At 43.4% G+C, this 27,908-nt stretch overlaps 1 protein-coding gene across 1 annotated transcript in view; it reads right to left on the bottom strand.

Moving 5' to 3' along the window:
• slc34a2b (solute carrier family 34 member 2b) overlaps positions 1-27,908 on the bottom strand; it is a 40,110-nt gene that overhangs the window by 1,229 nt on the left and 10,973 nt on the right. The window contains exons 6-11 of the mRNA XM_068037224.1: positions 20,703-20,898; positions 13,563-13,658; positions 7,991-8,111; positions 7,286-7,453; positions 4,508-4,624; positions 4,296-4,420 (exon numbers count right to left, since the gene is read on the bottom strand). Coding sequence (XP_067893325.1) covers positions 4,296-4,420; positions 4,508-4,624; positions 7,286-7,453; positions 7,991-8,111; positions 13,563-13,658; positions 20,703-20,898 — 823 coding nt within the window. The remainder of the gene's footprint in view (positions 1-4,295; positions 4,421-4,507; positions 4,625-7,285; positions 7,454-7,990; positions 8,112-13,562; positions 13,659-20,702; positions 20,899-27,908) is intronic.

The raw sequence follows: 27,908 nt of genomic DNA on the forward strand, positions 1-27,908 counted from the left end.
TAGGGGAATATAGGAACAGGTGGGGATGTGGTAGGACTATGGGATTAGTGTAGGATTAGTATAAATGGGTGGTTGATGGTCGACACAGACTCGGTGGGCCGAAGGGCCTGTATCTCTAAATTTAAAAATAAATAGAAGGAGGCCATTCAGCCTATCATGCCTGTGCAGGCTTTTTAAAAGAGCTATCTAATTGGTCCCACTTCCCTGCTCTTCTAAAAGAGCCCTGCAAAATTCTCCTTTTCAAATCTATAACCAATTCCCTTTTGAAAGTTATCATCGTATCTGCTTCTACCACTATCTCAGGCAGTGCACTCACTCGGCTGGATTTAATGGGCCTTCATGGAGACAGGCTAGGAGGTGGTGGGGCCCATGGAATTGCGATGGAAGGGGGGGTGGGTGGGTGGGTGGAGGGCTTGCGCAACACAATTAATTTGGGGGCGGGAAAGGCTGAAGACGCCCTTCCAGCTCAGAGGCCAATTGCGGCCCTTAATTGGCCTGTTGTCAGCCACTTAAGGGTCTCTTCCTGTCACCGCTAGAACTAAGCCAGTGGAGGAAGTTCACCCAGTAAAAGGAGGCGACCACCCTATCGACTTTGTGGGGAGTGGGGGAGGCGCAGTGGGGGCCTCCTCTGTTGGCAATCTGTGGTCCACGCAAGGCCCCCGCCAGCAAAAAACCACCTCCCTTAACACTACCCCCCCACCCTCACCAGGGCCTGCCGACTGGCCCTGGCAACCCTGCCTCACTTAACCGAGGTCCAGGTCTCCGCTGATTGCCTTGGTTCCAAGGCCGCCTGTAGTACCGGCATTGGCCACGGCTTCCAGTGGAACTGCTGATACTACTGAGCTGATGGCCCTCTGACTGGCTGACAGCTCTTGGAGGCAGGACCTCTGACTTTAAAGAGGTTGCTTAATTGCCCAAGTGCTGTTGAATCGTGCCTGGGTTGGGGGGGGTGGTGCGGTGGTGGCAGCTCCAAATGGCCGAGTCGGGATTCCCACCATCTTTTCAGTCTGGCACCAGGAGTCTTGCCGACACGACTAAATTCAGCCCACTTGGTATATACTGTTAATCCCTACCTCCTTTGTCAAAACCCTTCATTAATTTTGAATATGGTTGGCTGATCTCAGGTGAGTGACAACTGAGGCTGTTACAGTTGACCTCAGCAACGTTGGAGCAGGGGAAGAAAATCAGCCAAGATTATTGTTTGATCACTGCCAATCCATCTTAACTGGGAAAACACAAAACAGATGGTAGATGAGAACAGGATTGGGTTCACTCTGATAGTCCCTGTGACCAAACTCCTACATGAAAGAAGGAACACTTGAACAAGAGACTACAACTGCTTCTCATTCTTGGTTACCACATTTGGAAATGAGAGGGAAATGGAGATGAAAAGATACTTTCACCTACAAAAAAGTAGTAAAAAGTAAAAAAGGTAAATGGCTTGGAATCAGAAGTTACATTAATTTGACTGATTTTTTTATGCGTTCATGGGATGTGGATGTCGCTAGTGAGGACAGCATTTATTGCCCATCCCTAATTGCCCTTGAGAAGGTGGTAATGAGCCGCATTCTTGAACTGCTGTAGTCTTTGTGGGGTACGTACACCCACAGTGCTGTTAGGGAGTTCCAGGATGTTGACCCAGTGACAGTGAAGGAACGGCGATATAGATCCAAGTCAGGAGGCTGTGTGGCTTGGAGGGGAACATGCAGGTGGTGGTGTTCCCATGCATCTACTGCCCTTGTCCTTCTAGTTGGTAGAGGTCATGGGTTTGGAAAGTGCTGTCTAAGGAGCCTTGGTGCATTGCTGCAGTGCATCTTGTAGATGGTACACACTGCTGCCACTGTGCGCGGTGGTGGAGGGAGTGAATGTTTGTGAATGGGGTGCCAATCAAGTGGACTGCTTTGTCCTGGATGGTGTCGAGCTTCTTGAGTGTTGTTGGAGCTGCACCCATCTAGGCAAGTGGAGAGTATTCCATCACACTCCTGACTTGTGCCTTGTAGATGGTGGACAGGCTCTGGGGAGTCAGGAGGTGAGTTTCTTGCCTCAGGATTCCTAGCCTCTGACCTCTCTTGTAGCCATGGTATTTATATGGCTACTCCAGTTCAGTTTCTGGTCAATGGTCACCAGGATGTTGATAGTGAGGGATTCAGCGATCGTAATGCCATTGAATTTGGGCGGCACAGTGGCGCAGTGGTTAGCACTGCAGCCTCACGGCTCCAGCGGCCCGGGTTCAGTTCTGGGTACTGCCTGTGCGGAGTTTGCAAGTTCTCCCTGTGACCATGTGGGTTTCCTCCAGGTGCTCCGGTTTCCTCCCACAGCTTGCAGGTTGATAGGTAAATGGGCCATTGTAAATTGCCCCTAGTGTAGGTAGGTGGTAGGAGAATGGTGGGGATGTGGTAGGGAATATGGGATTAATGTAGGATTAGTATAAATGGGTGGTTGTTGGTAGGCACAGACTCGGTGGGCCGAAGGGCCTGTTTCAGTGCTGTATCTCTCTATGACTCTATGAATGTCAAGGGGAGATGGTTAGATTCTCTCTTCTTTGAGATGGTCATTGCCTGGCACTTACGTGGCCTGAATGTTACTTGCCACTTATGAGCCCGAGCCTGGATGTTGTCCAAGTCTTGCTGCATTTCTATACGGACTACTTCAGTATCTGAGGAGTCGCAAATGATGCTGAACGTTGTGAGTGAACATCACCACTTCTGACCTTATGAGTGAAGAAAGGTCATTGATGAAGCAGCTGAAGATGGTTGGGCCTAGGACGCTACCCTGAAGAACTACTGTAGTGATGTCCTGGAGCTCAGATGATCGACCTGCAACAACAACAATCATCTTCCTTTGCGTTAGGTATGACTCTAACCAGCGGAAGATTTTCCCCAATTCCCATTGACTCCAATTTTGCTGGGGCCCCTTGAGGCCATACTCGGTCAAATGCTGCCTTGACGTCAAGGGCAGTCCCTCTCACCTTACCTCTGGAGTTCAGCTCTTTTGTCCATGTTTAAACCAAGGCTGTAATGAGGTCAGGGGCTGAGTGGCCCAAACTGAGCATCACTGAGAAGGTTATTGCTGAACTAGTGCTTGATAGCACTGTCAACAACACCTTGCATCACTGCACTGAAGATAGACAGTAGACTGATGGGGTGGTAATTGGCCGGGTTAATTTGTCCTTTTTGTGTACAGGACATATCTGGACAATTTTCCACATTGCTGGGCAGATGCCAGTGTTGTAGCTGTACAGGAAGGAACAGCTTGGCTAGGGGTGCAGCACGTTGTGGAGCACAAGTCTTCAGTACTATTGCCGGAATGTTGTCAGGGCCCGTAGTCTTTGCAGTATCCAGTGCCTTCAGTCGTTTCTTGATATCACATGGAGTGAATCGAATTGGCTGAAGGCTGGCATGTGTGATGCTGGGGACTTCAGGAGGAGGCCAAGATGGATCATCCACTCAACACTTCTGGCTGAAGATTGTTGCAAATGCTTCAGCCTTATCTTTTACACTGATGTGCTGGGCACCCCACCGTTGAGGATGGGGATATTTGTGGAGCCACATCCTCCAATTATTTATTTAATTGCCCACCACCATTCATGACTGGATGTGGCAGAACTGCAGAGCTTAGATCTGATCTGTTGGTTGTGGGATCGCTTAGCCCTGTCTATCGCACGCTGCTTACGCTGTTTGCCACGCAAGTAGTCCTGGGGTCTAGCTTCACCAGGTTGATACCTCATTTTGAGGTATGCCTGGTGCTGCTCCTCTCATGCCCTCCTACGCTCTTCATTGATCCAGGATTGATCCCCTGGCTTGCTGGTAATGGTAGAGTGGGGGATATGCCGGACCATGAGGTTACAGATTGTAGTTGAGTACAATTCTGCTGCTGCTGATGGCCCACAGCTCCTCATGGATGCCCTGTTTTGATCATCTGGATCTGGTCGAAATCTATCCCATTTAGTACACAAACGGATGGCGGGTATCCTCAACGTGAAGATGGGACTTCATCTCCACAAGGACTGTGCAGTGGTCACTCCTACCAACACTGTCATGGACAGGTGCATCTGCGGCAGGCAGATTGTTGAGGACGAAATCAAGTATGTTTTTCCCTCTTGTTGGTTCCCTAACCACCTGCCGCATACCCAGTCTAGCAGCTATGTCCTTTAGGACTTGGCCAGCTCGCTCAGTAGTGGCGCTACCAAGTCACTCTTGGTGATGGACATTGAAATCCCCCACCCAGAGTCGATTCTGTGCCCTTGTTACCCTTCGTGCCCTTATTAAAATTGATTGATCTGTTTAATTGTTCACCTGCAAAGAGTTAGCTAAAGTTTCTCCTGGACTGGCAAGAGCAGCTATAACAGCTGTTGTGGTTGTACCAATATTGGAACCCAGTGTGAGAGGGTAGACTCGCTCAATAGTTATCACACCAATTCCTGCCAGAAAAAATAAAAAAATTAGCAAAATAGCATTTGAACCACAGCTGCTATATTTTCAGGTAAAAATGTATTCCTCAAACTTACCAACTAATGGTGTAAGAGCTGAGGTAAAAATAGAACTGCTTTGAACAACAAAAGTCATTCCAGCACCCACAACAAGGGCTATATATCCGGTTAACCAACCAAATGGATATTTGAAATCTGCAAAAGGATTGGAGTTTAAATGAAGAAGAACTATTTCCGCTTTATCAAAAGTGCAGCTATACCCATATTTAAATTGTTGTTAAGTAACAAATATATCACAAACTATTTGGTATTGTTACATATACTTTGAATAACCACACTAAACTACGTTATAAATATTCGCATGCTTAAATGTCAAATTTATAAGAAGCAATTAAATTGTATAGCTGTAAAACAATCGTTAAGCTCCCTCTGCAACAGTAATTGTCTTCATTCATAACATATATGATTTTTAAAATTAAATTTTTATCATGTCAGTAGTTTCCAATCAAGATCAGATCTTTCTTATTTATTAATCACACATTTTCTTTTAATTAGTACAAAAATTGTGCAATGAAACAATTAAAATATTTTTATCTAGATTGTTGAATACAATATATAACTTACTTGTTAAAGAAGGAATACATTTATCTAAATAACTACAGAATCCTAACTGCTATACAGGGTAGAGCCACGAGGGTCTCCATTCTGCATTCCTTTGCCTCTTGCTAACACAGAGAATCACTGTTTTTATAGAAGTGTGAACATAAGGATAAATTGATATATTTAAAGAAAATCACCAAAACAATTGGGGTGATTTTTAATTATGTTGCATGGACAGTTACCTGGTGGAATGGATTGCCCATCCTTTATAGAATGTGCCCGATTTTCATTCCATTGATCGCAATGGAACCGAAAACGAGCAGGATCTCTTAATGGCAGGAATTCATTCCAGGAAAAATAGTTGAAAATTACCTCAATTGTTTTGGTGATTTTTTTTTTATATAAATAAATTTGCACTTATGGTAGCACTAAAAAATTACCCAATGTATGTGGGTAATTGAGGGGGGATGCGGTGGTGTCGTGGTAATGTCACTAGACTAGTAACCCAGGACTTGAGGTTAATGCTCTGAGGACATGGGTTCGAATCCCACCATGACATATGGTGGAATTTGAATTCAATGAATAAATCTGGAATTAAAAAACAAAAAGCTAGTCTAGTGGTGACTATGAAACCATTGTCGATTGTTGTAAAAAACACATCCGGTTCACGAATGTCCTATCGGGAAGGAAATCTGCCGTCTTTACCTGGTCTGGCCTACATGTGACTCCAGACCCACAGCAATCTGGTTGACTCTTAAATGCCCTCTGAAATGGCCTCGCAAGCCACTCAGTTGTATCAAATGGCTACGAAAAGTAATGAACCAGACGGGCCACCCAACATCGACCTAGGCACCAGAAATGACAACGGTGAAACCAGCCCTGTTGACCCTGCAAAGTCCCCCTGACTAACATCTGGCGGCTTGTGCCAAAATTGGGAGAGCTGTCCGACAGACTAGTCAAGCATCAGCCTGGCATAGTCATACTCATGGAATCATACCTTGCAGACAATTTCCCAGACACTAGAGGTGGCAGCATAGTGGTATCAAGTCGGGAGGGAGTTGCCCTGGAAGTCCTCAACATTGACTCCAGCTCCAAGAAGTCTCATGGCATCAGGTCAAACATGGGGCAAGGAATCCTCCTGCTGATTACCACCTGCCACCCCCGCCCCCTCGACTGATGAATCAGTGCTTCTCCATGTTGAACACCAATTGGAAGAAGCACTGAGGGTAGCAAGGGCACAAAATGCTGTGGCTATAAGAGCAGGCCAGAGGCTGGAAATTCTGTGGTGAGTAGCTCACCTCCTGTCTCCCCAATGCCTGTCCACTATCTCTACAAGGCACAAGTCAGGAGTGTGATGGAATACTGTCCACTTGCCTGGAGGGGTGCAGCTCCAAAAACACTCAAGAAGCTCGACACCATCCAGCTCAAAACAACCCACTTGACTGGCATCCCATCCACCCCCTTCAATATTCACTACATCCACCACCAACGCACAGTGGCTGCAGTGTGTACCATCTACAAGATGCACTGCAGAAATTCATCAAAGCTCCTTTGACACCACCTTCCAAACCCACGACCTCTACCATCTAGAAGGACAAGGGTAGCAGATGCATGGAAACACCACCACCTGCAAGTTCCCCTCCAAGCCACACACCATCCTGACTTGGAACTATATTAGCCATTCCTTCACTGTCGCTGGGTCAAAATCCTGGAACTCCCTTCTGAACAGCACTGTGGGTGCACCTAGACCCCAAGGACTGCTGCGGTTCAAGAAGGCAGCTCACCATCATCTTCTCAAGGGCAATTAAGGATGTGTATTAAATGCTGGCCTAGCCAGCGATGCCCACATCCCCCAAACGAATAAAACAAAGTCACAACTGTTAGCTCCATAATTAATAATTCCAGAAAGATATTGCAATATAAATCACATTAAGATTATAGATTTTCCATGCAGTGACACTATGGAATTTGCCCCTTCTTCCCGTAATCTGCCATTTGGAAAACTAAAGTCGGAAAGACACCTTTTACCAAAACTCCCAAATGTGTTTAGATTTCATTGTATTTATTGTTTCAATCTGTCTCACAGTGAAAAATGTAGCCAATTATTTAAATTCAACACTCTTAGAGCTGCAAGGGCAGCAAATGAAGGAGGAGGAATATCCATATATTATGTAATTGGAGAGGTGTGGATTAACGTTAATTTTCCTACACTATGCATATCTGCATTTGTGATATGAAATAAGTTTTTCCACTTACCAGTGTTAATAATTTTTTTGATAGCAGTAGCAACTTGTCCTTTTAACATAGAATTGAGAAGCTTGACAACAAGTATCAAGCAGGTACACAGGATAATCAAAGAGGCTGCAAGGAGAATGAGGCCAACCCCTAAATCAGATATGGTTGTATTCACAAATAGATGATGACCTACAACAAAAAAAGTAAACCTGGAATGATTATGTGCAATGCCTGAGTTAACATATCATGAATATACAGATATCTCGTTCCCAAATGGCCTAATGTCCAGTATTAAAAATATTGTATGAAATTCCATAATTCGATACTACGTTAAATTTATGACAAATATGGTACGCAGAACAATAACTTGCATTTATATAGTGCTTTTAACAGAGCATAATGTCCAAAAATGCTTCACAGGAGTTTAATCAGATGAAAACTGACAGCAAGTCAAACAAGGAAACATTCGGGCCAGTCCGAACATTTAACCAAAAGCTTGGTCAAAGAGGTAGGCATTAAATAGCATCTTAAATTAATGTACTGTATTCTTCACTAGCCCAGTGTTTCTATACTATACTGAATAATTCTTTATATTCAGTATTTGTTGCAGGCACAAGCCAGTTTTGAGGCTTTTTACTTTCAAATGATGAAGTTGCATTCCATTGGTTTGTTGATTCTGGTACATACTTTCTTAAATAATATAAAAGTAGTTGACCATTAATTTACATTTTTCAAGGTGTATTGTTTGTGATACATTTTTCAGTGTCCAAGTGTTGTTGCCATCGCTCCAGCAAAGTTCAGGTGATGTGCAGTTAAGTTCACTGGGGACAGTTACATTTTTCTCAACCTGTTAGCCAAAAAAAAATTATTACATAAAATCAGTAATGTTCTTCTCAAACTAACATTATCTGAAACTACACAATCACAGCAGCATTGCCAAATGATAAGGTAGTACTACAAAATAACTTTGTCAACTAAACTAAGAAGTGATTTATCTAATGTTAATTTATTTATTGCTGTGCATTACTGAATGTTTCACTGAACTTTCAGTTTGCTTATCATTAAACCAAATATAATTTTGGAAATTTATTTGCAGCACATTGTAACATCTGATATTTGCATGACGCCTTTAATGTAATAAAATGTCCCAATGCTTCACAGGAGCATTATAAAACAAAATATGACACCGAGCCACATTGGATCAGATAACCAAAAGCTTGGTAAAAGAGGTAGGTTTTAAGGAGTGTCTTGAAAGAGGAAAGCAAGGTAAAGAGGTGGAGAGGTGTAGGGAGGGTATCCAGGGTTTAGGCAACTGAAGGCACGGCCACCAATGGCAATTAAAATTGGGAATGCTCAAGAGGCCAGAATTAGAGGAGCGCAGATATCATGGAGGGTTGTGGGGCTGGAAGAGATTAAAGAGATAGAGAGGGGCGAGGCCATAGAGGAATTTGAAAGCAAGGATGAGAATTTTAAAATCAAGATGTTGCTTTACCAGGAGCCAATGTAGGTCAATGCGCACAGGGGTGACAGGGTGAATGGGACTTGGTGTAAGTTAAGACATGGGCAGTACAGTTTTGGATGACCTCAAGTTTACTGAGGGTAGAATATGGAAGATCAGCCAGGAGTGCATTGGAATAGTCCATTTTGGAGGTAACAAAGGCATAAATGAGGATTTCAGCAGCAGATGAACTGAGACGGGATGAAGTCGGGCGATGTTACAGAGGTAGAAATCGGTGGTGTTAGTGATGAAGTGAATATGTGGTTGGAAGTTCATCTCGGAGTCAAATGTGACACCCAGGTTTGAGCAGACTGGATTAATCTCAAACTGTTGCCAGGGAGAGGAGGGAATGGCATTTGGAGGAGGGGCCGAAAACACTGGCTTCAGTCTTCCCAAAATTTGATTGGAGGAAATTTCTGCTCATCCAGTACTAGATATTAGTTAAGCAGTAAAATAATTTTGCAACAGTGGAGGAGTCGAGAGAAGTGGTGGTGAGATAAAGCAGGGTGTCGTCAGCATACATGTGAAAACTAACGCTGTGCTTTCGGATGATGTCACTGAGGGGCAGCATGTAGATGAGAAAAAGGAGGGGCCAAGGATAGATCCTTCTGGGTCAATAAACAGTACAGCACAGGAACAGGCCATTCGGCCTTGTAAGCCTGCGCCGATCTTGATGCCTGCCTAAACTAACACCTTCTGCACTTCCGGAGCCCATATCCCTCTATTCCCTTCCTATTCATATATTTGTCAAGATGTCTCTTAAACGTCGCTATCATATCTGCTTCCACCACCTCCCCTGGCAGCAAGTTCCAAGCACTCACCACCCTCTGTGTAAAAAACTTGCCTCGCACATCCCCTCTAAACTTTGCCCCTCGCACCTTAAACCTATGTCCCCTAGTAACTGACTCTTCCACCCTGGGAAAAAGCTTCTGACTATCCACTCTGTCCATGCCGCTCATAACTTTGTAAACCTCTATCATGTCGCCCCTCCACCTCCGTCGTTCCAGTGAAAACAATCCGAGTTTTTCCAACCTCTCCTCATAGCTAATGCCCGCCAGACCAGGCAACATCCTGGTAAACCTCTTCTGTATCCTCTCCATAGCCTCCACGTCCTTCTGGTAGTGTGGCGACCAGAATTGCACGCAATATTCTAAGTGTGGCCTAACTAAGGTTCTGTACAGCTGCAACATGACTTGCCAATTTTTATACCCTATGCCCCGACCGATGAAGGCAAGCATGCCGTATGCCTTCTTGACTACCTTATCCACCTGCGTTGCCACTTTCAGTGACCTGTGGACCTGTACGCCCAGATCTCTCTGCCTGTCAATACTCCTAAGGGTTCTGCCATTTACTGTATACCTCCCACCTGCATTAGACCTTCCAAAATGCATTACCTCACATTTTCCAGATTAAACTCCATCTGCCATTTCTCCGCCCAAGTCTCCAACTGATCTATATCCTGCTGTATCCTCTGATAATCCTCATCATTATCCGCAACTCCACCAACCTTTGTGTCATCCGCAAACTTACTAATCAGACCAGCTACATTTTCCTCCAAATCATTTATATATACTACAAACAGCAAAGGTCCCAGCACTGATCCCTGCGGAACACCGCTAGTCATATCCCTCCATTCAGAAAAACACCCATCCATTGATACCCTCTGTCTTCTATGACCGAGAAGTCACCAGAGATAATGGAGCAGGAAGAGAAGACATTGCAAGTGATAATCTGAATATGATTAGATAAGAATGGAACCAGGTGAGAGCAGTCCCACCCAGCTGGATGGCAGTGAGAGGCATTGGAGGAGGATGGCATGGTCAGGTCAACCGTGTCAAAGGCTGCAGACAGGTCAAGAAGGATGTGGAGAGAAAGTTTACCTTTGTCCCAGTCACATAAGATGTCATTTGTGACTTAGATAAGAGCTGGTTTGGTGGCATGGATGGAAATCAGATTGGAGGGATTCAAACATGGAGTTCCAGTAAAGATGGGAATGGATTTGGGAGTTGATAATACGTTCAAGGACTTTGGAGAGGAAAAGGAGGTTGAAGATGGGATGCTTGTTTGCAAGGACTGTGGGATTAAGGGTTGTTTTTTGAGGAGGGGATGTTGACAGCAGATTTAAAAGAGAGAGGGCCAACTGCTGAAGGGAGAGAACCATTAACAATATGGGACAAGGAAGGGGAAGTTGAGAGATCAGCAGTTTAATGGAAACAAGATCAAGGGAGCAGGAGGTGAGTCTCATGGACAAGATGAGCTCAGAGTGGGCAAGAGGGGAGATAGCAGGTAAACTAGAACAAGATGAGAGTTCAGGGCTCAGTTAGAGGGAGAATTAGAGGAAGTTTGGCCTGGTGGGCTAATGGAAGGGAAGGAAGCAGCCAAAGCAGCTGATCGGATGGTTTCAATCTTAGTGACAAAGAAGTCCATGAGCTCTGCACTTATTGTTGGAGGTGAGGGTGGAGGAGACGGGAGAGGGGTTAAAAAGATGGTTTGCAGTCGGAAAAGAAACTGGGGTTATCTTTGCATTCCAGGATGATGCTGGAATAGTGAGCAGTTTTAGCAGACAGGAGCAGGACCCAATTATTTTAAACGTCCAGCCAGATCTGGTGGTGGATGGCTAAATAGGTTGTCCACCATTTCCTTTCAAATCTGTGTCCCTTGGACTTACGGAATTGGAGATGAGGGCCATACCAGAGAGAATGAACAGGGTGAGAGAGAGTAATGGTTTTATTGGGGACTAGGCCATCAAAGATGGAGGTGAGGGTGCGGTTGAGCAAATCAGTAGCTGCAGAAATGTTGTGGCAAATGGAGGGCCAAAGGCTAGATAGTTAGGATGTTGAAAGTGCAATTATAAGTGAATTGGGTGAAGTTTTTTCCAGGGACAGATACAGAAGGAGGTAGGGTTGGGGTGTGGAAGGACCCCAATAACAATAAAAATAAAAAATATATAAGAAAGTACAAAATGAGAAATGGTCATTGGCCAATGAACTCATGAGTCTCAACAGATCAAACTCATCTTTCTACATTAGCGCAAGGCACAGTATTCTGCCTTGATCTCCGTGCTCCTCCAATTCTGACCACTTGAGCATCCCCAATTTTAATCGCGCCACTTCAACTGTCTAGGGACTAAGTTCTGGAATTCCATCCCTAAACCTCTTCACCTCTCTATCGCTTAGTCATCTCTATTATTTCCTTATGTGGCTCAGTTTCAAATTTTGTTTAACAATGCTCCTGTGAAGTGCCTTGGGACATTTTACTACGTTAAAGGTGCTATATACATACAAGTTGTTGTTCTTTCCTCCATTTGCATTACTTTTTTTTCTGTTTTCTTTGTGCTTTATCATTATCTTCCGAACAGCACTGTGGGTTTATCTACACTGCATGTAGTGGTTCAAGAAGGCGGTACACTATCACCTTCTCAAGGGCAATTAGCAATGGGCAACAAACGCTGGCCATGCCTGAGATGCCCACATCCTATGAAAGAATAAAACAAAAACCAAAGTATTTTCTTCTTTCTCACTATTCTGCCCAGCCTTTCTATTCTGGTCTTGATCGGTTTTTTTTCACTCCTGTCTCGACACTGATTTGAACTTACGTTTTTTTCTCTTTGAATTGATTTATTTCTCTTGACTCCACTGGGTCTTTTGTTCAAGAACCTTCACTGTTGCAGGATTGTTTGTAACATCAGACCTGCACTAACTTATACTTTTACCTACCTCCCATTACATAGTTCCTACAAACATTATGTTTTGAAAGTTTCAACACAAATTCCATGCATTACTTGGTATAAATAAAATAAACCAGAATGAACAGTAGTTTCAGTTAAAAAAGCACTTTCAAATTACATAATCCAGCTGGCTCTGAAGTGTATATTTATGTGGCCCAGTGTCACTTTATGGTTTACTTCAGAGTCAACTATCATTCATTATTGTTTAATCTGTTATATTGGGTATTTTTAATGCCAGTGGTGGTTGCATCAATGACTGTTGCAAACTAGCAACAAAACTATGTGGGGTGGTAAAAATTCTGAGCCAAGAGGTGCACCACAAGAATTGCAGTGGGGTGAGTCTTTAGTCTGTTCTGGAGTAGATCCTGCTCAAAGTCCTGGGGATAGGTCATTTGAATAAAAGAGGCAGCACCCACACCATTAATCACCACAAGGGCACCCACCCTGTGGGAGCACAGGAATTTTGGAGCAGCATCTTGCAGTTTTGGTGGAGAAAAGGGAGGCATAGGCTGAGCTGGGCCAGTAAAAGTCACCAAAGACTAAAATTGCCGCATTCCTAAGAGCAATGGATTGGTGCAATCAATTGTTGTTGGATGTGACGTTGTAGGCCCAACTGCAGCCATTGTATGTAAAGTACACCTGCTTCATGCAAGCCAGCTTTTCATCATTTGGCTTAAAGTGGCAGGATTTCAAGAAGAGTCTAGTACCTCACCAGTTCTATTACCAAATATGGCATCAGATACCCCCAAATCCCTTCCCGCCCCAAGATGGAATTTCTCAGAGCGGCCAGGGAAGGACAGGAACAGGTTCTGTCTCAAATTGCTCTCCCACACCCAGATTCCGCTAACTCTCAGCGAGGTTAACAGTGGCTGTAGCTTCTTTCAAGCCGACCCCATAATCTGCTGCACCATTTGGCCAGCTCTTCTTACAGCAAATTGTTGCCAATTTTCCAGGTTATGCTTGTTTAAACAGTCACTAAGTGCATTGAACTGAACTAAATTGGTAAGCTGTTCATCACTGTTCATTATTAATTATATTCTACACTAGTTTATCTACAGTTCTTGTTCACTTACAATACTAGTTGCGGTCTTGCACCATTCCTTAATAAGGCTTTTGTTTGCTGCCGATGGATCTCCAGTTGCTATATCATTGATTACAGATTTATCCAGCTGAAATGAAATAATTGTTTTAGTAATTTAAATATATAATCAAGACAAAAGTGTTGCATGAATTTCTTTTAAAATGTTACTGTCCTTGAATTTAATGGATTTAAAAAAAATTCAATCTTGGGATGAAAGCTGACAGATATTGTCCATCCCTAGTTGCCCTTGAGAAAGTGTTGCAGTTTTTGATGCAACTGAGTGTCTTGCTAGGGCAATTAAGGATCAACAACATTGGTGTGGGACTGGTGTCACATATGGGCCAGATTGGTTAAGAACACCATGGGCTGAATTTTACCAGCCCCTCGATGGCATGGGTTGTGGTGGGGGGGGCCCATAAAATTCAGCGGGGGGGGGGGGGGTGCCTCGACCCCTAACGTCGAGAAGGGCCTGCCGCATATTACTGGTGGCGGGAGACCTCAGTGCGCCCGCCCCCCCCCCCCCCCCCAGCCACTTGGCGGTGAGGCATTCATCTAAATATTCAAATGAACATAAAATAAATTTAAATGAACCTAACTGCAAGCGGCGACCGTCCCACACCGATTTTACGGCTGCCGATCTCACCTCGTGCGCCTTCGGATCTCCCTACTGAGTTCCGAGGTGAGAACCTGGGGGGGAGGGGTGAGGAATAAAATTTTCATGGCGAGAGGGGTGGGGGAACAGGGAAACCAATTTTTATTGGCTGTGGCGATGGTGGGAAGGGGTTGAGGGAACAAATTTCGGGGGGGAAGGTTCAGGAGATCATTAGAAGTTTATAATGGGGGAGAGGGCAATTTGTATATAAATTACCAATTGTGGGGTGGGAGATGGGATTTAGAGTGGAAATAAAATTTTATTGTTATTTCCAGGAGACTGGGACTTTTAAATATCGAAATATTACTGAAGAGCTTGAAGCCCTTTAAAAATGGCGCCAGCGCCTGCATGATTGCACAAGATGCCATTGCTGGGGACATGTCGGCCAACCCCTCTACGTCGTCGGGGGCGGCCGCTCCACCCCCTCTATTTAAATCAGCCCCCACATATAATATCACAGGGGCTCAGTGGAGGCACTTCGTGTCAGAAGGCTGCCAAGTTCAAAGCAAGCCACCGCCGAGCGCTAATAAAATCCAGCCCTAGGTTTCCTTCCTTAAAGCACATTAGAAAACCAGCAACTTCATGGTTACTATTACTGATATCAGTTTTTATTTCCAGATTTTATAAAATGAATTTAAATTCTCAAACTACCATGTGTGATTTGAATTCACATTCCTGATTCACTACAACAGCAATAGCACCTTTAATGTAGTAAAATGTCCCAAGGAGCTTCACAGGAGTGTTATCAAACAAAATTTGACACCGAGCTACATAAAAAGATATTAGATTAGGTCAAAAGCTGGCTCAAAGAGGTCGGCTTTACGGAGTGTCTTAAGGGAGGACAGTGAAGAAGAGGGGCTTAGAAAGGGAAGTCCAGGCCTCTGCAATGGTACCATAACTACTGTAACCATAATCTATAGAGTCTACAGTGCTCCACAAATGCCACAGTTTTCTTTTGAGCTATAGGTAGGAGTTAAGGAAGTCTAATTTAAAAATAATGATATAGCATGCGCTACTTGACATTCCAGATTTCACAGTGGAGGTTAACATATAAAGCTGTCACAGAGATTTCAGAGAGTGATCAATCATGGTTAGCAGAAGTGAGTTCAATGCAAAGGGAAACAAAATCAGCGAAGAAAAGGAAACAGAGTTCTGGATCGAGGAAATTAAAATAGAATGGAACAAGAATTTAGAAAGTTAGTTTTGTGAAACGAATGAAGCCTTACAAGTGTCTATCCCAACCCTAAGTATTATATCTATGTGATCACCTTGATTATTTGAAACAAAAGTTACAGTCAAGCAACCCGGAAAGCATACTGCAATACCCTATATGTACAATCTGTTTGTTAATGTTGAAATAGTTTCATCCCGACAAGCAATTGCCTGTTTTATGCTAGGAGCATCCATTTTGACAGTAATTAGTATATTATTTAATTCAAACAGCTGAATCAAAAAGGAATTTCATTTCTCCCCAAATAAGCAATAATTTTTCACAAAGCTATTTTTTTATATAACTCCCTGTATTGGGAACTTTAATTACCCAAATATCGATTGGGATAATTTTAGAGTAGAGGGAAAGGAGGGGGAGATATTTCTGGATTGTATTCAGGACAACTTCCCTGATCAGTACATTCTCAGTCTAACTAGAAAGGAGGCATCACTGGATCTGGTGCCGGGAAGAGGTGTGCCAAGTGGAGCACTTGGGTAAGAGTGATCATTGCATCATAAGATTTAGACTTGTAATGCAGAAAAGCAAGGAATGATGTCAGGTAGAACATCTAGATTGGAAGAGGGCTAATTTCAATGCGAGGAGAAGAGATCTAGCCAGGATAAAATGGAACCAAAGACTGACAGAAAAAACTGCAATGGAACAATTTTTAAGGAAGAGATTTTTCAGAAAGAGGCTAGGTACATTCCAACAAGGGCGAAAGGTAGGGGAAGCAAGAACGTGGCGAGAGAGCTAGAGATGATGACAAAACAAAAAAAAGAGGGTGCATGATGGATGTCAGGTGAATTCTTCAAGTGAGAACCAGGCCAAATACAATAAGTTGAGAGGAAATGAAGAGGAAAATAAGACTGGCAAAGAGTGAATGAGACTAGAATGGCAGTCAACATAAAAGGAACCCAAAAAATCTTCAACTGGCATGTAAATAGTAAGCGGGTAGTAAGAGGTGGAGATGGGCCTATTAGGGACAAAGAGGGTAATATATGCTTAGAGACATAGGGCATGGTGAGAATACTTAATGAGTACTTTGAAATGGTGTTTGCTTAGAGGAATCTGACAAAATATCAGTCGAAGTGGAGAGAGTAGAGGCAATGGATAAGGTTAAAACTGAGAAGGAAGAGGTACTGGAAAAGCTGGCTATGCTTAGGGTAGATAGTGACCTGGTCCGGATGGCTTCCATCCCAGGTTGCAAAAGGAAGTGGGGGTGGAGAGAGTGGAGGGCTTGGCATAATCTTCCAATCTTCCTTGGATATGGGGGAGGTGTCAGAAGATTGGAGAGTGGCAAATGTGACATCCTAATTCAAGGAAGGGTGGAAGGAAAGTCCTAGCAACTACAGGCCAGTTAGTTTAACATCAGTGATGGGTAAGGTTTTAGAAACAATCAAGGGAAAAAATCAACAGGCTCTTGGAGAGGTTTGAGTTAATTAAGGATAGCCAGAATGGTAAAAAAACAGATCATGCTTGGCTAATCTAATTGAATTTTGTGGTGAAGTAACAGAGAATGTTGATGAAAGGAATAGAGTGGATGTTGTTTATGTGGATTTTAAGAAAACATTTGATAAAGTACCTCATAAAAAGCTAGTTAACAAAATTGAGGCTGATGGAATAGAAGGGTCAGTGCATATTAAACTGCACTGCATATTAAAAAAAAAAGTCGGGTTAAGGACAGAAAACAGCGAGTTGTGGTAAATTAAAAGCAAAATACTGCAGATGCTGGAAATCTGAAATAAAAACAAGAAATGCTGGAACCACTCAGCAGGTCTGGCAGCATCTGTGGAAAGAGAAGCCGAGTTAACGTTTCGGGTCAGTGACCTTTCTTTGGAACTCGTGGTAAATGGTTGTTTTTCAAACTGGAGGATGGTAGACAGTGGTGTTCCACAACGGTCAGTGATAGGACCACTGCTGTTTTTGCTATATATGGATCTTGGAATACAGAGTAGAATCTCAAAATTTGCCGATGATACCAAACTAGGAGGTGTGGCAAACAGTGAGGATGATACAAACCACCTGCAGCAGGACATAGATAGGCCAGCAGAATGGGCGGACAAGTGGCAGATGGAATTTTATACAGACAAGTGTGAGGTAATGCATTTTGTCAGAAGGCATAGGGTGAGACAATATAGACTTAATGGAGCAGTTCTAAAGAGTGTGCAGGAACAGAGGGACCTGAGGGGGCATGCGCTTCAATCTTTGAAGGTGGCAGGACATATTGAGAGAGTGGTTAGCAAAGCATATGGGATCTTCAGCTTCATAAATAGAGGTAAATATTACAAAAGTAGGGAAGTTATGCTGAATTTTTATAAAACTCTGGTTAGACCCAACGAGAATATTGCGTTCAGTTCTGGTCACCACATTTTAGGAAGGATATGAATGTCCTCGAGAGGGTGCAGGAGATTTACCAGAATGATTCTAGGGATGGGGGATTTTGGTTACAAGATTAGGTTGTAAAATCTGGGGTTGTTCTCCCTGGAACAAAAGAGATTGAGGGTAGATTTAATAGAGGTGTACAAGATTATGACAGGCTTAGATAAATTAGACAAGGAAAAGCTGTTCCCATTAACTGATGGTAGAAGGACTGGGGGACACAGATTGAAGGTTTAAGGCAAGAGATGCAGGAGGAATATGAGGATGAATTTTCTTTACGCAGCGACTGGTAATGACCTGGAACTCGCTGCCCACGAGGGTGGTGAAAGTGGAGTCAATCAATGATTTCAAAAGGAAACTGGATGGGGTCGTGAAGGAAATAACCTTGCAGGATTACAGGGATCGAATAGGAGAGTGGAGACTGAATGGATTGCTCCACGGAGAGCGAGCATGAACTCGATGGGCCGAATGGCTTCCTTCTATGCCATAAATGACTCTTTGCTCATTTGAGCCATCAATTTAATGAGCACAGTGATGTGCGGTAAAGCAGTTTCCTGTATGGTCTTTACTGATCTCATGTTTCACTTCAAAACTTCTAATGAGAAGTGTGATGTCAAACCGAACTTGGAAATTAATCACATGGATGTATTATTTTTAAAAAATCAGTTTAGCATCTCATCCAAAAGACAGATCCTGTTACATTACAGAGCTCCTTGAGTACTGGGCTGCAACATTATCCGAGCTTATGTGTTCAAGTTTATGGAATGGGTCTTAAACATGTGACTTTCTGATCTAGAGGAAAAGAATGCTACTCCAGACCTGTAAAGTGACTCAAATTATCTTCACTTGATAGTATGATCATTTGCTCCTGTGTTTTACTTCAACTCTGATTAATATGCTTAATTAGGTTTGGTTGCATAATAATCTAAACTTTTTTTTTACAGCTGCTTATGTACTGTGTGTTATAGGATTATACAAAGCCAATGCAGAAGTAAAATTATTTGACAATGTCGCCTTATTTTTTTTTCATTCACGGGATGTGGGCATCACTGGCCAGAGCAGCATTTATTGCCCATCCCTAATTGCCCGTGAGAAGGTGGTGGTGAGCTGCCTTCTTGAACTACTGCAGACCATGTGGGGTAGGTACACCAACAGTGCTGTTAGGAAGGGAGTTCCAGGGTTTTGACCCAGCGACAGTGAAGGAACGGCGATATAGTTCCAAGACAGGATGGTGTGTGACTTGGAGGGGAACTTGCAGGTGGTAGTGTTCCCATGTATTTGCTGCTCTTGTCCTTCTAGTTGGTAGAGGTCGCAGGTTTGGAAAGTGCTGTCTAAGGAGCCTTGGTGCGTTGCTGCAGTGCATCTTGTAGATGGTACACACTGCTGCCACTCTGCGTCAATGGTGGAGGGAGTGAATGTTTGTGGATGGGGTGCCAATCAAGTGGGCTGCTTTGTCCTGGATGGTGTCGAGCTTCTTGAGTGTTGTTGGAGCTGCAGCCATCCAGGCAAGTGGAGAGTATTCCATCACACTCCTGACTTGTGCCTTGTAGATGGTGGACAGGCTTTTGGGAGTCAGCAGGTGAGTTACTCTCCTCAGGATTCCTAGCCTCTGACCTGCTCTTGTAGCCACGGTATTTATATGGCTATTCCAGTTCAGTTTCTGGTCAATGGTAGCCCCTAGGATGTTGATAGTGAGGGATTCAGCGATGGTAATGCCATTGAATGTCAAGGGGAGATGGTTAGATTCTTGTTGGAGATGGTCATTGCCTGGCACTTGTGTGGCGCGAATGTTACTTGCCACTTATCAGCCCAAGCCTGGATATTGTCCAAGTCTTGCTGCATTTCTACACGGATTGCTTCAGTATCTGAGGAGTCGCGAATGGTGCTGAACATTGTGCAATTATCAGCAAACATCCCCACTTCTGACCTTATGATTGAAGGAAGGTCATTGATGAAGCAGCTGAAGATGGTTGGGCCTAGGACACTACCCTGAGGAACTCCTGCAGTAATGTCCTGCAGCTGAGATGAATGACCTCCAGCAACCACAACCATCTTCCTTTGCGTTAGGTATGACTCCAACAGCGGAGTTTTCCCCCTGATTCCCATTGGCTTCAGTTTTGCTCGGACTCCTTGATGCCATATTCGGTCAAATGCTGCCTTGATGTCAAGGGCAGTCACTCTCACCTCACCTCTTGAGTTCAGCTCTTTTGTCCATGTTTGAACCAAGGCTGTAATGAGGTCAGGAGCTGAGTGTACAGTATATTAGGCTAATTTTCTTCAACAAAGTACTTGACAAATAGTTTCAATGGAAAACAAAAGAGGCTGAGGCCTGTTACATCAGTTCTTTGTCTCTTCTCCACTGCCATGACATTTACAAGGCTTTCCGCAGTCAATGGACCTAGGCTTATGGCTGTAATAGGTGCAGGACTAGCGTTGCTAAGGAAATGAGGTGGGAGGACATTTCCCGCCTTTCCAGTTCCAATTCTATCCACAGGACCTCAAAGAGTTACTGGTGGGGCTTGCACTGGGACCTCCTCAGTTTGATGGTGCCTGGGAGCAGCCTAGAGAAGAATTATAAACCAGATAAATAACCTTTGACCTTTTCCCAACAGGATCTTTGGGTCTTGAGACTTCCTGACTACTGTTCTCCAGCAGAATCCAGAATGTCCCTCATAGTTGGTGCCCAGGCCAATAGCTGCAGAAATGAGAGCCTTTTACCACAAGGCCCAGGACAGCACAATCAGATAGATCTTGGTAGACACTGAACACTTTGAGTATAGCACCCAGCATGGAAGAAGGGGAAGAAAAGAGAAATGTCAACCTAATTATTTGGGTGGGTTGTGTTAGCAGTTCAATAATGATTCCATTATCACGATGTTGTAATAGCTTACCTGTATAATAAGTTTTGTGAGGGGATTAGTGATGACTTTTAGCATATCTGGAGCATCCTCGCCACTCTTGATATCAAATGATTTCACAATAACGTGGCTGAGATGGTATAAATAGCCAGAAGCTACTTCAAGTGGCAGAAGGATGATTACCGAGAGCCAATTAAAGAAATCGTGCACAGTTGCACCTGCAAAGGCTCTAGGAAGGAAATAAACATTGTTACTACATTCATAATTCTAATTATAGATATAAGCAGGATGGCCAAACTATGGCCCTTTGGTTACATGCTACCTGCAAACCCCAACAATCCAGCCATAAATTTAGGCAAATTGGTGTTCCTTGCATTTAAAATTCTTACTTATTAGTTTATCTTATTTGAATTGTGTAGGTCTGGAGGTTCAGAAAAGGCTATTTTAGGCACCCTTTCCTCAGTGACTAATAAGTGTTAAATCAGAATACCATTCATTTGTTAGCAGCTGCAGCTTGGGATATCTGGGAAGATTAATTTAAATATTATGGGATGAACTTTTCTCTCCTATCCGTCTGGAGAAACCTGAGTTTATAGACAAGTGGGGAAGGACAAAGGGGCGGAAGACAGATGATGCCATGTTTCTGCCCCTTTATATTATCCAGAGATTTCCAGAGTTTCCTCGAGGGACAGCAGGAAAAGGACAAAAGGTAGAAATCTCTGATCAGAAGGCTCCAAGGTCGATGACTATTAATACTGTTATAGGCCTCTCAGGTTGCATTTCTGCACCGATTCCCGAGGACAACTGCTTCAGTCACATAAGATAGATATATAGAGAGATAAAGCACTGAAACAGGCCCTTCGGCCCACTGAGTCTGTGTCGACCAGCAACCACCCATTTATACTAATCCTACATTAATCCCATATTCCCCACCACATCACCACCTTCCCTCAATTCTCCTACCACCTACCTAAACTAGGGGCAATTTACCATGGCCAATTTACTTATCAACCTGCAAGTCTTTGGCTGTGGGAGGAAACCAGAGCACCCGGCAGAAACCCACGCGGTCACAGGGAGAACTTGCAAACTCTGCACAGGCAGTACCCGGAACTGAACGCGGGTCACTGGAGCTGTGAGGCTGTGGTACTAACCACTGCGCCACTGTACTGCCCATTGTAAAATATTATAATATAACTGCAACCTGAAATTGCACCACAAGGGGCTGAGATATATTATTGCTAATAATGTATGTCATGTAGAGCAAAGAAATGGACCTTCAAATACAGTTTTGAAATTATCTCTCTGGATTTATATTTTATAACCTTTGCTGTGCCTTCTAACATTCTTTTTTTTTTAACAGTGACCTGCTCACTAAAACCCCAAAATCTCTCTCCTGATACTTCAAGTACAGCACATAATCCAAATCAACCATTCCTCTGCCAAATCTTCGAACCTAATATTTCCCTATATTAATTAGCATCTTCCATTTCTCTGCCCCCGATTGAGTTTGTCAAGATCCTTTTGAATTTGATGTTCAGCATTTGCCATTGTTCCCAATTTGCTATCAGCTGCAAATTTGGATACTTTGGACACAATTACTGTTAATCTGTTAATTGTGTGTCAGTTGTTTAATTATATGCAGGTGGAGAGTGTTAATTGGGGTTTTACTTGAGCACTTATAAGCAGACACTTACTGAGACTGATGGAGGTTTTTGAGTGAAGAGCTACATGTTTGTAATCCTTTTACTCTGTACAATAAATGTGAAACTAAGTAAAGATAGACTCCAGCATTATCCTTCCACAACGAATTTTCTGGAATTTAATGTGGTAGAAGTTCAGGCTGTGAATAAAAGTTTTTTCTGGGAAGAGAGGGCAATTTATATATAGATGACTCATGGGGGCGGGGCGGTGGGTGGTGGTGGGCGGCGGTGGTGGTCGTAGGAGAGGGGTTTCAAAGATGTAATGAAATTTTATCTTTATATGCCAGAGACTGGGACCTTTAAAAATCGGGGGCAGTTGTTCCACCTCCTCCATGTAAATGAGCCACCACGCGAAATATCGCAGCGGCTCAGCGGCACACAAGTCGTGCGAGCATCGTGCCTTTTTTGATGCTTGTTGCCGATATACAGCGAGCTTTCAAAATTCAGCCCATGTTGTTTCTAGTCAGAGTGTTAGAGAAGTATTAATGGCATCAGGTGACCAGAATCAGAGAGATAAAAAGCAAATTGTCTTAAAGTTACACTGACAATTTGCTCACCCTTCTTATCAAAGATTAAAAAACCCGCAAAAGGATGCAGGTGTGTTGATGAAGAGTATATGAGGATAATAGAAGAGATTAGTGAAAAGTGTGAAATCTGTAAAAAGTATTCAAAGACACCATCATGTCTTATTGTAAGTCTTCCATTGGCACGTGGCCTTAATGAGGTAGTTGCCAACGATTTAAAAGTATGGGACAAAGACAAGAATATTTTCATTCTGCATTTTATAGACCTAGCAACTAGATTTAGTCTTATAGATAAAATTATGGAGAAATGGATAGGGACAGGGCTTGGGGCACCAGCTAGGTTTCTGATTGATAATGGAGGGGAATTTGCCAATGACGAGTTCAGTGACATGAGTGAAAACATGAACATTATGGTTCTGAATACTGCAGCTGAAAGTCCTTTAAACAGTGGGTTTTGTGAAAGGAATCACACAGTAATTGATGAAATGATGCATAAAATCTTAGCTGACCAACCAAACTGCAAGTTGACAACCACCCTGGCATGGGCAGTTCATGCAAAGAATTCACTTCAGATGGTTGGAGGATATAGTCTCTCACAATTGATCTATGGGTGGAATCCCAAATTGCCTTCTATACTGTGCGACAGTCTTCCTGCTCTGGAAGGTTCTACAATTAGCTCCATTTTTTCTGCACATTTGAATGCTTTGTATGCAGGCAGATGGGCTTTCATCAAAGCTGAGGTCTCTGAGAAAAATTCAGAGAGCTCTGAAGCATCGTATGAGGCCGTCTGAGGTGGAATTTAATTGAGATGTGGTGTATTATAAAAGAGAGGGAATGGAAGGGCCCTGGTAAACAAATATGTCATGATGGTACGACGGTAGTTATCTAGCATGAAAATCAAACTGTTAAGGTCCATTCCTCGTGATTAAATGGGGTTGATTACAAAATCTCAGAATCTGAGCAGCTGATAGAGGGAATCGAGGCACTTTGTACCTTGAATCCTCATGTTTTGTGATGAAGGTCCTGAGGAACAGAATACAGTAGATCAAGGGTTGGATAGTAATGTGAGTGGTCACGATGCTCAGGAAAGAGCTATCACATACAAAGGCCAATTGCCCCAAGTGTACTTGGGCGATATATATTCCAGAGGAGTCAAATAACCAAATTGACCAGAAACTGAACTGGAGCAGCCACAAGAATACTGTGGCTACAAGGGCAGGTCAGAGATTGGGAATTCTGTGGTGAGTAACTCACCTCCTGACTCCCCAAAGCCTGTCCACCATCTACAAGGCACAAGTCAGGAGTCTGATGGAATACTCTCCACTTGCCTGGATGGGTGCAGCTCCAACAACACTCAGGGAAGCTCGGCACCATCCAGGACAAAACAACCCACTTGATCAGCACCCCATCTACCACCTTAAACTTCCCTCCCTCCAACACCGACGCACAGTGGCAGCAGTGTGTACCATCTACAAGATGCACTGCAGCAACTCACCATACCTTCTTCAACAGCACTTTCCAAACCTGTGACCTCTTCTACCTAGAAGCGCAAGGGCAGCAGACGTATGGGAACATCACCACCTGCATGTTCCCCTCCAAGTCACAAACCATCCTGGCTTGGAAATATATTACTGTTCCTTCACTGTCGCTGGATCAAAATCCTGGAACTCCCTCCCTAACAGCACTGTGGGTGTGCCCGCACTGCAGTGGTTAAATAAGGTAGCTCACCGCCACCTTCTCAAGGGCAATTAGGGATGGGCAATAAATGCTGGCTTTGCCAGCGATGCCTACATCCTATGAAAGAATAAAAAACACATTATTATGATTGTGATCACATTGGTAAGTAGACCCAAAAGCACCTCTATCAAATCTCTCCTTAACCTTTTGTTTTAAGGAGAACAACCCCATTTCTCTCATCTTTCCACAAACTTGAAGTCCTTCATCACTGGTACAATTCTAGTAAATCTCCTCTGTCCTCTCTCTTAACATCCTTCCTAAAGTGTGGTGCTCAGAATTAGGCATTATTCCAGCTGGGGCCAGCCAGTGTGTTATAAAGGTTTAGAATAACTACCTTCCTTTTGTACTGATTGCCTCTATTTATAAAACCAAAGATCCTGAAAGCTTTATTAACAGCCTTTTGAACTTATCCTGCCACGTTCAAAATCTTGTTTAAGTACAGCCCCAGAGCTCTCTGTTCCTGCACCCCCTTGAAAAATGTATCATGTAGTTTATATGCCTCTCCTTATCCTTCCAACCAAACTGAATTACTTCACATTTCTCTATGTTAAATTACTTCTGCCATGTGTCTGACCTTTTCAGTCTGTCGACACTCTGCATTTAAAATCATTGGAATTATCCTTCTTCCACCCACCTCCAAAATAACAAAACTTACTATCAGGTGGTGCTCCTTCAACCAGTTGGTTTACTGTGTCATGCACACAAGAAGTGCAATAATCATCATGGACTAACTCTGAAGAGTTATTAAGAATGGAATTTGTCTTTAAAAAATGAACCTTTATTTTAAAAAGGTGAACAATGGTCCAAAGTGGCTGCCAAAGAAAAAGGGATTGACCTTTCGTATATTCGAACCATCTGCCAAAGACAAAGGACAAATCTTCAAAGCTATGAGATATCAATTGAACCTATCCTAAAACATTCCAGAATTGAATGTCCACTCAACACCTCCTTTGTTTCAGAAAACACCACATCCTGGGCCATTGTACTATCACCATGGGGAAGAGACCTGTATGCTAACAGGTGGTGAAAGATAACAGCTTTGCCTTAAAAAAAGAGTCCGAGAGGGAGAGAGAGGGGGAGAGAAAAAAACATCCTAACAGTCTGTGTTCCAGCCAAACCAGAAAGCACATGCCCTGCTGCAGAATCCTACTGGAAAGGAAGATGGTTGTGGTTTTTGGAGGTCAATCGTCTGAGCTCCAGGACATCACTGCAGGAGTTCCTCAGGGTAGTGTCCTAGGCCCAACCATCTTCAGCTGCTTCATAAATGACCTTCCTTCAATGAGAAGGTCAGAAGTGGGGATGTTCACTGATGATTGCACAATGTTCAGCACCTTTCACAATTCCTCAGATACTGAAGCAGTCCATGTAGAAATACAGAAGGACTTAAGTGGCAAGTAACATTCGCGCTATAAAAGTGCCAAGCAATGGCAATCTCCAGCAAGAGAGAATCTAATCATCTCCCCTTGACATTCAATGGCATTACGATTGCTGAATCCCCCACTATCAACATCCTGGGGATTATCATTGACCAGAAACTGAACTGGAGTAGCCATATAAATACCGTGGCTACAAGAGCAGGTCAAAGGCTAGGAATCCTGCAGCGAGTAACTCACCACCTGACTCCCCAAAGCCTGTCCACCATCTCCAAGGCAGAAGCCAAGAGTTGGATGGGATACTTGCCTGGATGGGTGCAACCCCAACAACACTCAAGAAGCTCGACACCATCCAGGACAAAGCAGCCCGTTTGATTGGCACCCCATCCACAAACGTTCACTCCCTCCACCACCAACACAAAGTAGCAGTAGTGTGTACCATCTACAAGATGCACTGCAGCAAAGCACCAAGGCTACTCAGGCAGCACCTTCCAAACCCGCGACCTTTACCACCTAGAAGGACAAGGGCAGCAGATGCATAGGAACACCACCACCTGCAAGTTCCCCTTCAAGTCACACACCATCCTGACTTGGAACTACATCACAGTCCCTTCACTGTCGCTGGGTCAAAATCCTGGAACTCCCTTCCTAACAGCACCACATGGACTGCAGAGGTTCAAGAAAGCAGCTCACCACCACCTTCTCATGGGCAATTAGGGATGGGAAATAAATACTGGCCTGTCCAGTGATGCCCACATCCCATGAAATGAAATAAAATAATTATACAGCAATGAGAGCTAACTGTAACCAATGTCTTCAACGGAACCTTCAATCAAGAGAGAAATCTACAATCATCTCAGGTCTGCATCCATCAAAAACTTGATTTCCAAGAGAATTCAACAGGTTTATCATAACCCTCCCCCCACTAAAAGTTGCCTTCTTCTTTCCCTTCTCTTTCTGTCTCTTCTTGTGTGTTCGTGTGGGTGCGAGCGAATGCATGAGTGGATAAAGCATATTAATCAATAAACAATTGACTTTCTGTTTTTCAAACCTACAAGAAAATCTGTCACTGTCTGTTTATTTGAAAAATAAAACACCAAGGGGCTAAACTCTAATGCAAATATACTTGCTATGGTCAGATGGGGAGCTGAACTGTGGGAATTATCCATGCCACACCATGTGGTCAAACAAATTAGGGGCTTGAGCCACGATCTGAACTGCCAGGCAAACGAGAGATTTGGAAAATGGGAGGAAAATTCATCTCTAAAATGTGGAAAAATAAGCAAACAATTTTTTCTTGTATTCTTCTGTTTTTTGTTCTCTATGGTGCTGGAATCAAAAGAGATGGTCACATTTAATGCTAAGGAGTTTGTAGAGCAGGGAGAGATATCCCATGATAAGTTGAGCAATTAACGCATTGAAGATTTAAAAAGCTGAGCTGCAGAGGTGGGAATCACTTTCAGACAAAACCAAAAAAAAACCTGAACTAGTGAAAAATCTAGCCAACCATTTTAAACTTACCCCTGAACTACAAGAGGAGAGCATGGAACCAGAGACTGAAAAAAAAAATCATTCTAGCCAGTTACAGATGAAAAAAAAGGAGAGATGCAATTTCAGAAGGAAAAAGAGGAAAGAGAGTTTCAGTTATAAAACGAAACAGAGGAAAGAGAAATTCAGTTGAAATAAGAACAAAATACAATTGAACAGTTACAGAGACTGCAAACCCAAAATAAGAATGCTACCAGTCACTCAAACCTTATCCCCAATTCAGAGCAAAACTTTGACGTGCTGAGACACACAAGACTAGTGCCAAAATTTAACGAGGAGGAGGTTGAGTCATATTTTACCTAATTTGAGAAAATAGCTGCCAGGCTAAAATGGCCAAAAGAATTTTGGACTATCCCC

The sequence above is a fragment of the Heterodontus francisci genome, chromosome 1 (assembly GCF_036365525.1).
Source record: "Heterodontus francisci isolate sHetFra1 chromosome 1, sHetFra1.hap1, whole genome shotgun sequence".
Lineage (NCBI taxonomy): Eukaryota > Metazoa > Chordata > Chondrichthyes > Heterodontiformes > Heterodontidae > Heterodontus > Heterodontus francisci.